Raw genomic sequence first — 18,818 nt, forward strand, 5'->3', positions numbered from 1 at the left:
TTTTCAAAGGTTGAACACCAAAATTTTATCCACTTCCACAAATGGGAAGTTTAATATTTCTAGGACTGGCCCTTTCATTTATAACACATTTCAACAACCATTGCAGACACACTGGTAGAATTTCCTTCACCAGGAAAAAAGGTAGATTTTATATAAGGGCTTTATGTCTTATTTGTGGCTCACATATTGACCAAAAGCATTCCATTATGCAGGTAACCTCCCTCTGTGCTATCCTTTCTCCATGTCCCACTGATGTTGAAGGCTTTTCTGGGGAATGTGGAAGAGCTGTTAGCTCGTGGCAGAAACCCCAGAGAACCACCAGCTTATTTACCAATAAACTGAAAACATACAGTATATTATCAAAAATGTTAGGAATGTTATTTGTTAACAGGATCTGCCTAACATAAAAATAAAACAATGCAAACATGCTGCAAATACTCAATCCATTAGTTTAGGACGTTGGTGTGATGAAATGCTGTGACATTTCTTAGAACATACTTACAGATAAACTTTCAGAATAGGTTTTTCTGTAAATACAGCTGCTCATATCATAGGATTTACAAAGGTAAATCTGTCATCATGTATCCCATGACAACACACAACTGCCCATCACATCTCTCAGACAGGGAGGGTTTGGCAGGGTTCCTTTATTGTTGTTGTAAGACGAACATGACTCTTTACTTGATCTGGTGATTGGAGTCATCAGACTGCACCATCTGTGCAAAATGCTGAACCAAGTGAAAGAAAGCAGTGTATGTTCATAAAAGACTTCTGCAGGTTTGTCCCAAAGAGTGATGGCACATGCCTGAAATAAGACTGGATATTCCAAATTAGGAGGAAGAAAAATAGAGAGTTAAAATTGTTTCAAAATTGCTATGGAATTACTATATGTAATTTCAACCTTTCAATCATACAACATCCCCTTCTTCCCCATACCATGAATTGTGATTCAGAGGATTTCAATGTTATCAGTCAAGAGATAAACAACACAAAAAGGAGAAGACTATATCTGTGTGGATATATTTCTGAAATTGATTTGTGTATTCGTAATTATCAATGTACATGAATGAAAAACAAATAAATATGGATGAAATATGTGAGATACTTGGCTGCCTATGCTGATACTGTTTTGCTGTGAAAAGAAATGTTTTACAGAGATTTTAGTCCATCCATCCATCCATTATCTGAACCCGCTTATCCTGATCAGGGTCGCAGGGGGGCTGGAGCCTATCCCAGCATACATTGGGCGAAAGGTAGGAATACACCCTGGACAGGTCGCCAGTCCATCGCAGGGCACACACACCATGCACACACACCATTCACTCACACACTCATACCCACGGGCAATTTAGACTCTCCAATCAGCCTAACGTGCATGTCTTTGGGCTGTGGGAGGAAACCGGAGTACCCGGAGGAAACCCACGCAGACACGGGGAGAACATGCAAACTCCACACAGAGAGGCCCCGGCCGACGGGGATTCGAACCCAGGACCTCCTTGCTGTGAGGCGGCAGTGCTACCCACTGCACCATCCATGCCGCGAGACTTTAGTCATGATATCTTATTTTTCTTTAACAAAAAGAAGAAAATAAAAACAGGCAGACCACGTGATTCACTCAAACTCTCCACTCATATACAAATCCCCCTGTGTGGTTAGAAGTTTGATTCTGGGTCATGCAGCCCTCTGTATTGTGGTCTCTTCTTGATCTGTAAATGCTATCTGCTTTGCCCGAAATACATAAGGAGAGTGGACTGTCTACAGCAATAGACAGCACCATGTAATGAACAAAGGAATCCCAACCAAATTATGACATACATAATACGACATTACACAAGCCACTGCAGCAATGCTTGCTCAGATCAGCGAAATAATAGAGCAATATCAGTGGGGGAGGATAGGACACAGGAGTGCAATGCCTCTGTATAACCATTCTTTTTGACAGACCAGTAGAAGGAGAAACATAATTCAAAACTGCAACTCCCGGGGTAAAATGTTATTTTCAATTACCATTTTTATTGTTACGCTTGAGAGTTGTATGCCTATGGCTTAGTTGAGCAAAAGAACAGAATATACAGTCCAAGAATACATACGTATATTTCAGTACCATTGGGTGACAGCTATTAACTTTAATAACTGCTGTTCGTAGTAGAATTTGGGTCAAACTGACCCCTGGTGGAGAAAACCCTACATGCATGCAAACCATCATCAGGTTGAGCCGCCATTTTTTGTTTAGCCGGCTGAAAAATGAACGCACCTCCAGCTTTCGAGTCATTTTTGCTATTTGAAGGAGAAAAAAAGTGAGTAAACGAAGAAATTTATATTTTAGAAGTTGATATTTAACTTATTCAACCTTAACGCGAACAGTCCCATAGCTTGGGCCATTTTTAAGCGTATGAATTATTGTTTCGGCCCGGATCCGGGGCGCCATTTTAAAGCGTATTATTGTTTCGCCTCGGATCCGAGGCGCTTTGAAAAATGAACACACCTCCAGAAATGTATATTTTAGAAGTTGATATTTAACTTATTCAGCCTTAACGCGAACAGTCCCATAGCTTGGGCCATTTTTAAGCGTATTCATTATTGTTTCGCCAAAAACTAGAAATTGTTTCAAAATGAAAGGGGGTATATATTTGTTAGCTGGACCCATATCTTTAATATTCTACAGTCCGTTCTGCAAAATCCTGTTCCGAGCAATTGTTGCTGTGTTTCTAGTGTGAGGTGGCCATACGTTGCTATTGACTGTCAGTTGCCACCCAACTCATTTGCATAGCTCATAACTCAAAAACTATAAATTGTTTCAAAATGAAAGGGGGTATACATTTGTTAGCTGGACCCTTATCTTTAATATTCTACAGTCCTTTCTACAAAATCCTGTTCCGAGCAATTGTTGCTGTGTTTCTAGTGTGGGGAGGCCATACGTTGCCACTGACTGTCAGTTGCCACCCAACTCATTTGCATAGCTGATAACTCAAAAACTATAAATTGTTTCAAAATGAAAGGGGGTATACATTTACTCTATATACCCATATCTTTAATATTCTATAGTCCTTTCTGTGAAATCCTGTTCCGAGCAATTGTCGCTGTGTTTCTAGTGTGGGGTGGCCATACGTTGCTGTTGACTGTCAATTCACAAGCAGCTCATTTGCATAGCTGATAACTCAAAAACTATAAATTGTTTCAAAATGAAAGGGGGTATACATTTACTCTATATACCCATATCTTTAATATTCTATAGTCCTTTCTGTGAAATCCTGTTCCGAGCAATTGTTGCTGTGTTTCTAGTGTGCGGTGGCCATACGTTGCTATTGACTGTCAATTCACAAGCAGCTCATTTGCATAGCTGATAACTCAAAAACTATAAATTGTTTCAAAATGAAAGGGGGTATACATTTACTCTATATACCCATATCTTTAATATTCTACAGTCCTTTCTGTGAAATCCTGGAAACAATTGGCTTAATGATTCCATTATAAACACATACCTGTCATTTTTTATCAGAACAGTACCCGAAAAAATAATTCTTGCAGTCCCCTCTACATTTGTTAGCCAGGAACTGTATAGTTTGTACTGCAAGACAATTGAGGTCTTGCCAAATTTACCAAATTTAAAAAGAAATTGGTGGAGATTTAAATTTGTCCTTGTTCCAGTGAATTTAGATTTGTTACATTGGACCATGATTCATATTACAATGGAACATTGCAGGATATTAGAGGGAAAAATATTTTTAAAAGCAATATTAATGGATTCACTGAAGCACCACAACTCATCTTTATTAGCAGTTCTTGACCGTCTCTCACTCTATTTATCTTTACAGTATTTTGGCATTACAGGAAAACTACATCCAGTAAATTTTGTTTTTGAATATGCTCACCAATGTCCTTCCTTTCCAGGTCAGTTAGATGGGAGCAGCTGTGGACTTTACGTTTGTGTTTTCAAAAAGTATAATACTTGATAGTAATCAGTTAAATTGCAGTCCAAGTAAAATGCGAAAGGTTGTCCTAGATGACTTAACTTAAAATTAAATTAAATTAACTTAGAATTAGCCCAACAGTAAATCCTCCTTACAATTAAGGCCTCGGTTTGTTTCCAAGTCCCATCTGTGTCCCTACTTACTTCCCACTGCCATATTGTCATTTTTTTCCCCCTTGTCTTCATCACAATCATACTGCAGCGCTGAGACACCCCCCACATACTGCCCCAGGCCTTCATCCACCGCCACCTCCTTCATCTGCACCCTGCCAATCCCACACACATTCAAAACCCATCACATGAACAAATTGTTCATAATTAATTGTTAATTGTTTTATCTGACCATCATTGTCACCCGTAAGCCAGCCAGAGGAGGATGGGCCCCCCCACTTAAGTCTGGTTCCTCCCAAGGTTTCTTCCTTCTCCACCTTGGAAGTTTTTCCTTGCCACTGTTGCCCTAGGCTTGCTTTTGTGGGGGGAAAGGCTGGGGCTTGCTCTAAAGCTGTGTTTCTCAACTCTAGTCTTGCCGGAAGGTTTTTGTTGTAACCAGAAACTGAAACAACTAATTTAATAACTGAACCAATCATACCACCAAAAATGCCCTAAATTAAATAAATCAATTAATAAATTCCTGGTTGAGAAGCACTGCTCTAAAGCATGTACTGACAAATATAGCGTGAAATGTGCAACACAAATAAAGTTGATTTGACTTTAATTTCATTGTAAAGTTGCATGGTTCGGGTTTATCCCTGGGTATATAGGTCTATAATGAGCAGCTTGTGAATTGACAGTCTATAGCAATGAATGCCCACCCTGCACCTGACACACAGCAACAATTGTTGTGAACAGGATTTCACAGAAAGGACTGTGTAATATTAAAGATATGGGTCCAGCTAACAAATGTATACCCCCTTTCATTTTGAAACAATTCATAGTTTTTGAGTTATGAGCTATGCAAATGAGCTGGGTGGCAATTGACAGTCTATGGCAACGTATGGCCACCCCACACTAGAAACACAGCAACAATTGCTCGGAACAGGATTTTGCAGAAAGGACTGTAGAATATTAAAGATATGGGTCCAGCTAACAAATGTATATCCCCTTTCATTTTGAAACAATTCATAGTTTTTGAGTTATGAGCTATGCAAATGAGCTGGGTGGCAATTGACAGTCTATGGCAACGTATGGCCACCCCACACTAGAAACACAGCAACAATTGCTCGGAACAGGATTTTGCAGAAAGGACTGTAGAATATTAAAGATGAGGGTCCAGCTAACAAATGTATACCCCCTTTCATTTTTAAACAATTTCTAGTTTTTGAGTTATGAGCTATGCAAATGAGTTGGGTGGCAACTGACAGTCAATAGCAACGTATGGCCACCCCACACTAGAAACACAGCAACAATTGCTCGGAACAGGATTTCACAGAAAGGACTGTAGAATATTAAAGATATGGGTCGAGCTAACAAATGTATACCCCCTTTCATTTTGAAACAATTTCTAGTTTTTGAGTTATGAGCTATGCAAATGAGTTGGGTGGCAACTGACAGTCAATAGCAACGTATGGCCACCCCACACTAGAAACACAGCAACAATTGCTCGGAACAGGATTTTGCAGAAAGGACTGTAGAATATTAAAGATATGGGTCCAGCTAACAAATGTATACCCCCTTTCATTTTGAAACAATTTATAGTTTTTGAGTTATGAGCTATGCAAATGAGCTGGGTGGCAATTGACAGTCTATGGCAACGTATGGCCACCCCACACTAGAAACACAGCAACAATTGCTCCGAACAGGATTTTGCAGAAAGGACTGTAGAATATTAAAGATATGGGTCCAGCTAACAAATGTATACCCCCTTTCATTTTGAAACAATTTCTAGTTTTTGAGTTATGAGCTATGCAAATGAGTTGGGTGGCAACTGACAGTCAATAGCAATGTATGGCCACCCCACACTAGAAACACAGCAACAATTGCTCCGAACAGGATTTTGCAGAAAGGACTGTAGAATATTAAAGATATGGGTCCAGCTAACAAATGTATACCCCCTTTCATTTTGAAACAATTTATAGTTTTTGAGTTATGAGCTATGCAAATGAGCTGGGTGGCAATTGACAGTCTATGGCAACGTATGGCCACCCCACACTAGAAACACAGCAACAATTGCTCCGAACAGGATTTTGCAGAAAGGACTGTAGAATATTAAAGATATGGGTCCAGCTAACAAATGTATACCCCCTTTCATTTTGAAACAATTTCTAGTTTTTGAGTTATGAGCTATGCAAATGAGCTGGGTGGCAACTGACAGTCAATAGCAACTTATGGCCACCCCACACTAGAAACACAGCAACAATTGCTCGGAACAGGATTTCACAGAAAGGACTGTAGAATATTAAAGATATGGGTCGAGCTAACAAATGTATACCCCCTTTCATTTTGAAACAATTTCTAGTTTTTGAGTTATGAGCTATGCAAATGAGTTGGGTGGCAACTGACAGTCAATAGCAACGTATGGCCACCCCACACTAGAAACACAGCAACAATTGCTCGGAACAGGATTTCACAGAAAGGACTGTAGAATATTAAAGATATGGGTCCAGCTAACAAATGTATACCCCCTTTCATTTTGAAACAATTCATAGTTTTTGAGTTATCAGCTATGCAAATGAGCTGGGTGGCAATTGACAGTCTATGGCAACGTATGGCCACCCCACACTAGAAACACAGCAACAATTGCTCGGAACAGGATTTTGCAGAAAGGTCTATAGAATATTAAAGATATGGGTCCAGCTAACAAATGTATACCCCCTTTCATTTTGAAACAATTTATAGTTTTTGAGTTATGAGCTATGCAAATGAGCTGGGTGGCAATTGACAGTCTATGGCAACGTATGGCCTCCCCACACTAGAAACACAGCAACAATTGCTCGGAACAGGATTTTGCAGAAAGGACTGTTTCATATTAAAGATATGGGTCCAGCTAACAAATGTATACCCCCTTTCATTTTGAAACAATTCATAGTTTCTGAGTTATCAGCTATGCAAATGAGTTGGGTGGCAATTGACAGTCTATGGCAATGTATGGCCTCCCCACACTAGAAACACAGCAACAATTGCTCGGAACAGGATTTCACAGAAAGGACTGTTTAATATTAAAGATAAGGGTCCAGCTAACAAATGTATACCCCCTTTCATTTTGAAACAATTTATAGTTTTTGAGTTATGAGCTATGCAAATGAGCTGGGTGGCAATTGACAGTCTATGGCAACGTATGCCCATACCACACCTGACAGACAGCAACAACAGGTGGCAAACAGTTTTTATTGAAATTTGTGCACAATTTTATATTCTCTGCAAATACATCACAATCATATCCAACTGTATTAATTTAACAATTAAAATTGACAAAGTTCATAAATAATTTTATTCACCGAACTTTTATTTTGATAAATGGAACCGGAAGTCTCCAATTGTGGCCAGCAACATCCGGGGCGCGTTTTTTTTTTTACGCGTATTATTTTCAGGTCTCGGATCCGAGACCCATTTTTTAGGTGTATTATTTTCTGGTCCCGGATCCGGGGCGCGTTTTTTAGGTGTATTATTTTCTGGTCCCCGATCCGGGGCGCGTTTTTTTTTTACGCGTATTATTTTCAGGTCTCGGATCCGAGACCCATTTTTTAGGTGTATTATTTCCTGGTCTCGGATCCGAGACCCATTTTTTAGGTGTATTATTTTCTGGTCCCGGATCCGGGGCGCGTTTTTTTTTTTACGCGTATTATTTTCAGGTCTCGGATCCGAGACCCATTTTTTAGGTGTATTATTTCCTGGTCTCGGATCCGAGACCAATTTTTTAGGTGTATTATTTTCTGGTCCCGGATCCGGGGCGCGTTTTTTTTTTACGCGTATTATTTTCAGGTCCCGGGTCCGGGGCGCTTTGAAAAATAAACGCACGTCCAGAAATTTATATTTTAGAAGTTGATATTTAACTTATTCAGCCTTAACGTGAACAGCCCCATAGCTAGCCAACTATATTGGCATGCTAACGTAGTAATGTTAACATCCACGTAAATTATTATTTTAGTCGAAATGGGAGTTAGCAAACTAGTTTATTGTCTGGCTTGGTTAGCTCAAATGTATACTGTCCAACTAAGGGAATATATCTTCTTGTTATTACCTAACGTTAAGTTAACTTTACATCCAGTAAGTTAGCGGCGGTCGATAACTTACCGTTTTGTTATTACTCTTTCAGAATTACGATAATTAAAGACACCAAGGTGCCAAATGCTTGTCTTTTCACACTGAACAAGGAGGACCACACACTTGGGAACATTATAAGATCGTGAGTACAGAGTTATGAATAGCTGCATGAAATAAGACTATCTAGTTCTGCGCGCAAAACTGGAATGTCAGTAATAACATATAAATCATAACATGTGTATTTGCAACCTAAGTTTCCCCGTGTCCTATGCTTTTACAGCCAGCTGCTGAAGGACCCTCAGGTGCTGTTTGCTGGGTATAAGGTCCCCCATCCGCTGGAACACAAAATCGTAATTCGTGTCCAGACGACCCCAGACTACAGTCCCCAGGAGGCCTTCACCAATGCCATCACTGACCTCATAAGCGAGTTGTCCTTGCTGGAAGAAAGATTCAGGGTAGGTGCAGGAAAATGCATAGTTTTCAACAACATTGGGTGAATGAGGTACAGGGCTCTACACTAACAATGTTTTCCCAAGGAGCACAAATGCTAAAATTTTAGGAGCACACGAATGCATCACATTTAGTAGATGTTCTCCTAATTTATCGATTTTCAGGTGCAAATTCTTATGTGTTACATGCAAATGATCTTGCAATGCATCTACAGTTTATATATATTGCTGGATACTTCAGCTGAAGCAACTCGGGTTCAGTATTTTGCTGAAGTGTACAACAGCTCTGTGACTTTCAAGCTCACTTCCTTTATCATTATTTGAAACTGCCACCTCTATATAAACATAAATATAGGGGTGATGGTGCTTGTGACATAGGTGCAGTGTTGTGGCTTTGGGCTGTGCAGGACCAATTAATGAATGGTGACCCTATATCTTATTTTTCAGGTGGCCATCAAGGACAAACAAGAAGGGATTGAATGAAGGCTCTTTCTGTCAAATGCGGTTGCTGTGCTCATAATCCGCCTGGTTTTTGAACAAAGAAATATAAGAAATATAAGTGGAAAAACACTTTTAACAGCAGCTTGGTATACTGACTGGTCTTCAGACTACAAACTGAACTTCTCGATTCAAAATAGATCACGTCACTTAAGCTTTTCTTCTAACCTGCCATCAAAATGTGTGGAAATTGAGCCTTTGTAATTTGCAATGCAGGTTTTTTCACAATTTAAATTTAAACCTTTCATGTTCCTTGCAATCAGAAAGCTTCAGATTGCTTTGTGCTTCTATTTCTTAATGACCATGACAAAGGTTTGTATTTTTGTGAAATAGTATGACTTTGATTTGTTGTAAATACAATGAGTGATGTACTTTCATTGTTTTTCAAATAAAATATTTGGCTTTGGCGAATACTTTTGCACCGCGCTACTATTTCTGTGAGATTTAGCAAAATAGATGTGTAAGGGTCATTTTCTTGATTCTTAATTGACAATGTGTTTTAACATAAAGACAATCACATGATTACAAATAACTTTTTAGTGATAATCCTTATTACTATTAGACCACTTTCTGAATTAAGTGCTTACTATGAGTCTTTCTCTGTCTCTCTCCAGCAGACAGACAGCCTTTGACCTTAATGTCTCTGCTTCTCAGCTAGTACATTCTGGTCTTACAGCAAGGTCAACAAGGGGTATTCAGAAGACAAAATACTGATAAATGTTCGTGGCCAGCTTCATGTCGTTTTGTTTTGGTAAAGCCCCCCCTTCTGGAAAAGTGTGTATAAGAGTCTTACTGTGTCTGATGCAAATCAGAAAGCCGGTAAGCTTTCTCACTTTCTGTCATTTCTTTGCAAATAAATACGAAAGTTAAACTCAAGTATAGCTATCTTTGTTTTTACTGGGATCTGTTTCATCAGACGATGCTCACCTGTGAAATGTTAAAAAGGGCATTTTTCTGCCAGGGGTTAGAGTCCCTTGAACCGAAAAACCCACCCCACAAAGGGATTGTAAGCAATCACCTATGGGGAAGGATGATGGTATCCGGTCCAGTTCTGAGATGTTTATGTGTGGGGTAACCAATACGCGATCCAAAAAAAACAAAAAACACTCAGGTGAGGCCATAGTAAATCACTAAAAGGTACCTCGTTTGACTTGGGGCTGACGGGCCCATCACTCAGGGAGTGATTCAAACACGAGAGCCGGTATGCTCTCACTAACACTCTGGGACTGGGTCCCAAGCGCTGATAGAAGTAATAGTTAATTGTTAACTATTAGAATTGATTGGTCTTAATGAGTAAATACGTATAAAAAAATAACTGAGCTCTAAAGTAAATTATCTTGTCTAATATGGTATGTTTTGTTGTCCATGAGAGTGCAAGCTGAAAACAGGCCAGTGTGATAGAGGCTTTGTGTAGTGGGTCTGTGTGTGTGTGTGTGTGTGCGCGCGCATGTGTGAAAGTGTCGACATTGGAGACAAATCGTCTTTTAGACTCTGATTAGATCAGGTGCACCTTAAAACAAAAAACAAAAAAATTAAAAAATTAATAATTATTAAGTTAAAAAAATGTTTTAAAAATAAAACTTGCGCATTAAAATAAGTAAAAAGGAAAATTATTCATTATAAGGTACAGACTGGTAGTGGGGTGAGGTAATAACCATGAGCTCAAAGAGGCAAGACCCAGAATTTGCGGGTCCTATGAAAATAATGCATGACAGTATGGGTCGGCAACCACACACCAGTCTATTATCATTTTATGCTGTAAAAATAAATGGAAATGGAAATATGTTTGGATTTGTGGGAAAAAGAAACAATGTTAAGACGGGAAAAGCAGGCTAAGAGGGAAGAAGGAGATGAATCCGCAATAAAAAATATCTTTATTTTTTGTAATTTTGTATTTTTTTAAAATTCAGTGTTACCTCCTGTTGTGCATTTCAACTACTCTTTTGATCCAAATTTAGCATAACTCTCTGGCATATACAAAATTGACCTGGACCTAGATTACCCTGCATGTCCGTCAGACCACTATCAGCAACACCCGGCACGGCTGCCCCTGCACCCACCCACCGAGGAGCAGATTCCAGCACTGCGAGACCCCCACTTTTCAGCAGTGGGGCTGCGGATAACTGAGTCAGGCAACTGCCTCAGCAAGCCCAGATTCCAAGGTAATTTCCACCATGGGCGAACTGCACAAATGCCAAAACCCCAGAGTGGGTCAGGAAGACCAGGGTCTGACAGTCCTGCAACTTGTCTCTGGGAGCTGTCGGAGTTGCAGGCCGTGTGTGTGGACCTGCAGATCCGAGTCAGGTGGGTGGAGAAGGTTTGGTGAAACTGTTAATGATGTTCTTGAGAGACTTACAGAAGAATACGACGCACACAGTGGAATGGAGAAACCTGGAGATAACATGCCAGTCTCACCCCGTATGAAAACCAACTGCTTCATCGATGGTTTGCGGAAAGAGCTGGCAAAGGATACTGGACTTTGGGAAATGACTCCCCAGGGTAATGTCACGATCCAAAACCCTGGTGGCTGCCATGGATGGAATGGCTGGACTCAGATGCCACAGGGCGCTGGTGTTTTCCCGAATCCTGGCAGCCAAACTGGATTGCAAGGACAATGAAGGTGCGCAGGGCGCATGCACGGGGTGGTGAGTCCGCAGGTTTTCTATATCGAATGCCTCCATATTCATTACCAATCGGATCGTTAAAAGTAAATAGGCGAGCATTAGACTTTATTGTAAATATGGGGACTGGTCATTCTGTAATAACAGCAAAATTGTGGGGATCAAAGCCTCCACCTTGTGGAAAAACTATGGTCAGTCAAGATGCCGGAGGAGGTAATACAACAGAATAGTTTATAATTCCTTTACTGGTTCAGGATAACAATGCGGGTTCTCCTATAATTTTTAAACATGCATTTATATTCTCTCCTGTATGTCTGGTAAACCTGCTTGGCAGAGATATTAGGATTGGTTGTAGAATGCACAAATGACGGTTTAACTGGTAGAATTTAATTGGTAGAATTAACAGTGTAGAAAACTTTGAGTGTAGAAAACTTTGATGCCCAGGCACAGCTAAGGCCAGGTAAATATGCCAGTGATGGAGGAACTAGGATGTAGCAGAGGGTTTGAGAATGTGTAGAAGATTGATGTAAAAGATGTATTGAACGGAAGAAAAAGGGGTTTGAGTACAAAGTGCCTTGCTCAGACACAGGACGAAATGAGGCACTGGTGAAAAGCCAGTGAGAATGAAAAGAAAACTGCATGTAGGGAAGGAGTACAGATTTTGAATATGAGGAGAAATGGTATGGTGAAACTAAATTGTGTACTACATTGTTTTTGGTAGGACAAGATTTTTGCATTGTCTGTACAATTGAGCTCAACACAACAGCCATTTTGTACCATTTTGGGAAGCGCACCCCATGTGTCTCTGTGTAAAGCCTCAAACAAAAAATGGGAGGACAGAGGACCCTGGGTTAAATTATGTTTGGACTACAGACTGGGAAGAGAGGAGAACTCACAAAATATTCTCCCTCTCTGTGTGTTACTGCACACCAGTTTCCAGATTCTCTGACAGCATTCATGCATTGCCTTGTGACACTCACACGTACTGTATTTGCATGTGTCAGACCCAAAACTGAGTGCAATTCCCTCTCATTTGTGGGCCATGCCAAAATATGATATGGGGCTCATGACTGGGGCTACTCTACTTCAAGTTACCACTAAAGTCAGAGTACAGGCCATGTAAACGCAAATGTCCCCTCCGCCCAAAGGCTGAGGAAGGAATTGGCCCTGTTTTTCACGCGTTGTTCAAAGCTGGTGTTGTGGTTCCCTGCCCTAACTCTCCGTGCAATACAATTCTGCCTGTAAAAAAAAAAAAAAAAAGGTGTACACTGTGCACTATGCTCCAGTTGTATCTAACCTAAACTACTAGTTTGGCCCAAGTCCCGGGCAATGGAAAAGATTTCACTGTGATCGATCTTGCTAATGTTTTTTTTTTTTTTTTTTTTTTAATATGCCGGTTGATATTGATTCCCAGTACTGGTTTGCTTTTACGTTTAAGACAAAACGATACACCTGGTCTAGACTACCACAAGGGTATTCTCTGCTGCTCTGTAGGAGAATTCAAAACCGTCCCGAATACTAATTCAGTATGTTGTTGACATTCCAAATTCAAGATTCGCTCAAGCTGCTAAAATTCCTAGTAACAGGGTCAAACTAGAAAAACTCCAGTTCACCCTGATTGAAGTTATATATCTAGGCCACAAAATTTCTAAAGCAGGAAAATCTTTGGGAATGACAGAATCCAGGCGATTCTCAATTTTCCTAAACTCCAAAGTAAAAAAACAAAATTATCTTTTCTAGGCATGACAGGTTATTGTAGACAGTGGATCCCTGACTACTTGGCCCACGGCCTAAATCTCTCTGCTAACGATAAGGTTACATGGACAGAGACTGCTGACAATATTTTCAGAAATTAAAACGAGAACTGACATCAGCCCCGACTTTGGGCCTTCCTGACATTAACAAACCCTTTCTTTTGACTATGAATGAGAAGGCTGGTTATATGACTGCTGTTCTTCTGCAAATACATGGTGATAGAAACCTGTTGCATATTATTCTCAGAGACTTGATGCTGTCACTAGGGGTCTCCCCCCTTGTCTGCAATCAATTTCAGCAGCTGTTTCTGCTTTGATCATTACATTTTTGGTTCCTCATGCAGTAGCTGAAATTCTGCTCATTTCTCATCAGCCCCACTTCTGGGTGGGTCACTTGTTTGCCCAGGCTGCTGAACTTTTTTTTGCTCTCAAATGCGCCTGCTATTTGTCCCAAGATAAAACTGTAAATATTTTCACTGACAGCAGATATGCTTTTGGGGGTAGTGTGATTTCGGAACACTATGGGAATACAGAGGTTTTCTTACTTCCTCAGGAAAAGCTATTCAATATAGACATTTGGTGCAGAGCCTCCTAGAGGCCATTCTTTTGCCTCTTCTGTTGCAATATGTAAATTTACCACTCACACAGGCCAGCCAAAGGCTATCTCTCAAGGAAATTCTGCTGCGAAGGCCACTGCCTCAGCCCCTCCCAACACAACTCTCAGTCTGCCCACACAGGGACGGCACCTGCCGGGTCCACGGTCTGGCAAGGCCCCATGGTTAAACCATATTCACCACGCTATTTGTTTCCCTACTATGCTAAATTAACACATGGACAGGATCATGTGTCAAAAAGGGGGAATGGTATCTTTAATTTCCCAGTGTTTTTTCAAGTTATGCATACATTAGTGAAAAATCTGTTATTTGTGCTGTAAATACACCGTGTTCCAAATTATTATGCAAATTGTATTTAAGTGTCATAAAGATTACATTTTTTGTTTTTCAATTAAACTCATGGATGGTATTGTGTCTCAGGGCTCTTTGGATCACTGAAATCAATCTCAGACACCTGTGATAATTAGTTTGCCAGGTGAGCCCAATTAAAGGAAACACTACTTAAGAATGTAATGTAATAAAGAAGGACGTTCCACATTATTAAGCAGACCACCATTTTCAAGCAATATGGGAAAGAAAAAGGATCTCTCTGCTGCCGAAAAGCATGAAATAGTTCAATGCCTTGGACAAGGTATGAAAACCATAGATATTTCACAAAAACTTCAAGTGTGATCATCGTACTGTTAAGAGATTTGTGGCTGATTCAGAGCACACACGGGTTCGTGCAGATAAAGGCACAATGAGGAAGGTTTTTGCCAGACAAAAACATCGGATTAAGAGAGCAGCTGCTAAAATGCCATTACAAAGCAGCAAACAGGTATTTGAAGCTGCTGGTGCCTCTGGAGTCCCGCGAACATCAAGGTATAGGATCCTCCAGAGGCTTGCAGTTATGCATAAACCTTCTATTCGGCCACCCCTAACCAATGCTCACGAGCAGAAACGGCTGCAGTGGGCCCAGAAATACATGAAGACTAATTTTCAAACAGTCTTGTTCACTGATGAGTGCCATGCAACCCTGGATGGTCCAGATGGATGGAGTAGTGGATGGTTGGTGGACGGCCACCATGTCCCAACAAGACCTCTGAAAAGTATGTGGAGTTTCTGACTGACCACTTTCTTCCATGGTACAAAAAGAAGAACAGTGCTTTCCGTAATAGAATCATCTTCATGCATGACAATGTACCATCTCATGCTGCAAGGAATATCTCTGCATCATTGGCAGCTATGGGCATGAAAGGAGAGAAACTCATGGTGTGGCCCCCATCCTCCCCTGACCTCAACCCTATTGAGAACCTTTGGAGCATCCTCAAGCAAAAGATCTATGAGGGTGGGAGGCAGTTCACATCCAAACAGCAGCTCTGAGAGGCTATTCTGACATCCTGCAAAGAAATTCTAGCAGAAACTCTCCAAAAACTCACAAGTTCAATGGATGCAAGAATTGTGAAGCTGCTATCAAATAAGGGGTCCTATGTTAAAATGTAACTTGACCTGTTAAGATGTTTTTGATTGAAATAGCTTTTGATTTCAGTAAATATGACCTCCAAATTGTCGTGAGCCACAGACCCCTTGCCGAGCTCAGACCTCACGTTCCCACGAGCAGTACCTCACAATGAGGTGTCTCGGGGACGAACTCAAGTACTCCGAACGTCCTGGAGCCCTGGTAAGTTCTACTGAACTTCCAGCCCAGTCTCGAAGTGAAGGGTGTGATGCAAATCTGGTAATCGATGTCCTGTATTCAATGTATTTCCTCTAAAGACTCTTTATCACATATGATTATAGTAAGATATACTTTATTATAATCAATCAAAAGAATAGAGTTATACAGATTACAGTGTACATATCATCTTTTGCAGTTTGCTAATCACATGCAAGTTACATATACCCCTCTTAGCTCTTTCTAAATTACCTTTCCACCACGATGTTTAAAAATCAAGGTACACCCTTCCTATATCCATCCTCTTTGGCCTTAGCCTTATCCTATAGCTCCCCCTTCTTGACGTTTAAAAAGAAACTATTCCTATAATATTATATTTATCTAAATATGATAATTTCTCTACATTTTTCTACTTTATATAGTACCCTAATAAGAAATAAAAGATATATAAAAGTAAACTTATAATATGTTACTTTTCCTACTTCTACAAATAATATAGATTATAATTACCACTCCAGCTTGGTTATAATTGTTCTGCGTGGATCTTTCTTCACCAGCTCGTAGATATCTTCTGAAGCCAAATTCTGGGATCCTGCTCTAAGGTCTAAAAACTTATCCCTTATATTTCTTTTTTGCATACAAAAGTGTACCTTTTTTGATAAGAAATGCCCCCATTATGTCAAGCGGGAAGACATTTATCTTTTATATAACCTGTTTTTCAATGACCATATTAATTATTTCTGTTTTTCCAATTGTCATTTTCTCATACCTCCAAAGAACCGTCCCCAATATTTTATTTCATGGGCCCCTCTGGTTTGGGAATTTCCCCCATCTTAATATATGAGTGGAAAAACACTAGCCCTTATGTTGTTTTTAATGAACCTATTCATCACTGGTGTCTGTGTCAGTTTCATAATCTCTCCTTGACTTCCTCCAAACTTTGATTTCATGTAAGCCAGACGTTAAAGCCTGCCACCATCCCAACACCCTCTTTAGGTGCCCCTTTTTGTGGCGCCTTAAGGGGTCTACAAAGGTCATCCAGCTAATAGCTGAGTGTAATTCATCATTCAACTCCTCTATAGTCAGTCCTTTAAATCTATTCGATAAATTATTTGTGTTATCCTCAGAGAGGCCCGTGAAGCCTCTTAATTTTCTCTCGGTATTGACGTCCATGCCATTTTCCTTATCTCTTTTACATTTTTCAATCTCCTCCTGCTCTTTGATTTCCCAATTATTTTCATTGTCTTTCTCATCCTGTTTTTTTAACCAGGCCTCGTGCTCCTCCCCTGTAGGAGCCAGCCCACACGTGTCAACCAAGTATGTTATCACATCTATCGTCTCCTTGAATGCAAAACTCCCTGGGTCCCCAATTTTCCGTTCTGCGTGTTCAGCCCCTTCCATGGTCATGCTAGAACACATTCTACGCATGGCCTCAGTCAGGCCTTTAGCCTTGCTCTCTAAAACCCTGAATCTAAGTCCTCTGACTTCAGACTCCTCAGTATCCATATACGGTTGTACATTTATTTTATACCATATACTTTTCCTCTTACGGGAGCTTTTACTCCTACCCCATTGGCGTGTGCGAGGGGTTAACAATGCATTCCTGCTTAACCCATCCCCCGTCAATCTCTCATCAGGGGGGCCTAGGGCCGGGTCCTCGACATAATGCTGCAAATTCAACAAATGACCGTTTTCTTTTTTTTTTTTTAGATATTTTTAGGCCTTTTTCAGCTTTATTGGACAGTAGATAGAGACAGGAAGAATGGGGGCGAGAGAGAGGGAAAGACAAATTGTCAGACGGTCGGATTCGAACCGTTGACGTCACGGCTCACAATGAGCATGCGGTTAGTGCTCTGCAGGCTGCGCCACCGAGACACCCACAAATGACCATTTTCAGTTCTTTACAACCTATAAAATGTTTTGAAACTCTGTTGTGCGTAATAATTTGGAACACTGCATTTTAAGTTTTTTATTTTTGAAAGAAATACTGTTATCATTGGGAGGTTTGTTCAATAACATTTGAATTATACCCTAACAGTTGATGACTTGAAAATTATGCTGACTGTCATTTGCATCAACTATTTAGGAAAATCAGAGAAAAATATCATTTGCATAATAATTTGGAACACAGTGTAAAGCAGGGCAGGGCCAGAAGGTCCCAAATGCAGGCTCTGCCAATAGTGCTCACAGGTATCCGGGAGAGGGTCCACTCCGCGACAGGGTTGGCGGCCCATAAGAACTGGATGTTACCCCCCTGGGTCGATGCTGGACAAGGACCTGGCAGACACTCGAATGGTAAGTTACTGTGTTCAGCTAACCAATGTTCTGAGATCTGTGCATCAACTGGCTCGAACAGCTCTCCCAGCACCAGCCAGTGGCCCTCTGCATGATCTGCAGCCAGGAGACTGTGTGGTGGTAAAAGACTTCCGGAGGAAGAAGTGGCACCAGCCTAGGTGGAGAGGCCCTTACCAGGTTCTGCTCACCACGCCGACAGCCGTGCGAGTGGAAGGCCGGGTCCACGCCAGCCACTGCAAAAGGGCTCCACCAGTGCCAAAGGAGGGATAAGGGTGAAAGACCCACCTCAACCAACACGCAGGACCAGCTAGTTCTCACGGAGTTTAAAAACTCAAGAGAACCGACACATCAAGGAGCACATGATAGTAAACTCAGCTCCCAACATGCCACACCCAGACAGGAAAGCCGAGGGGTTCAGTCACTTCAGAAGAGCTGGCTGCAGTGCCAAGGTAGGCCTAGCCATATTAGATCTCATCTCCCTCATCATTGTTCTGCCAATCATCTTGGTCCACGAGAAATTCTGCAACAACACCTGGTAGGCCGTATAGCTGAACTGACGAAACGGCCCAAAAGATATGCGACTGCAGGGGATGAAGCTTGGCTGACACCAGGAACTGTATCACATCACTATATTATTAACTCCTGGAGGCGCTATGCTAAGTGGACTGCAAAACAACACTCTAACCACCACTGATTGACTGATTTCTCTGTTCCATTTGAATTTGTCAAACTCCCCAATACTTGATAGCAATTTTTCTTTACT

At 40.8% G+C, this 18,818-nt stretch overlaps 1 protein-coding gene across 1 annotated transcript; it reads left to right on the plus strand.

The window, feature by feature from the left end:
- The first annotated feature begins 2,172 nt into the window (after positions 1-2,172).
- Positions 2,173-9,528, plus strand: polr2j (RNA polymerase II subunit J). The gene is made up of 4 exons (XM_061249773.1): positions 2,173-2,297; positions 8,223-8,312; positions 8,451-8,625; positions 9,067-9,528. Exons 1-4 carry the CDS (start codon positions 2,245-2,247, stop codon positions 9,100-9,102), a joined length of 354 nt encoding a protein of 117 aa, XP_061105757.1. The 5' UTR covers positions 2,173-2,244; the 3' UTR covers positions 9,103-9,528.
- The last annotated feature ends 9,290 nt before the right edge of the window (positions 9,529-18,818 follow it).

The sequence above is a fragment of the Conger conger genome, chromosome 7, assembly GCF_963514075.1.
Source record: "Conger conger chromosome 7, fConCon1.1, whole genome shotgun sequence".
NCBI lineage: Eukaryota > Metazoa > Chordata > Actinopteri > Anguilliformes > Congridae > Conger > Conger conger.

Excerpts from the sequence above, each read along its gene's own strand:
- polr2j (XM_061249773.1), top strand. The coding sequence starts at position 2,245 with ATGAACGCACCTCCAGCTTTCGAGTCATTTTTGCTATTTGAAGGAGAA. Across the intron at positions 2,298-8,222 it reads CTATTTGAAGGAGAAAAAAA|AATTACGATAATTAAAGACA; the intron begins GTGAGTAAACGA and ends TTACTCTTTCAG. Across the intron at positions 8,626-9,066 it reads TGCTGGAAGAAAGATTCAGG|GTGGCCATCAAGGACAAACA; the intron begins GTAGGTGCAGGA and ends CTTATTTTTCAG.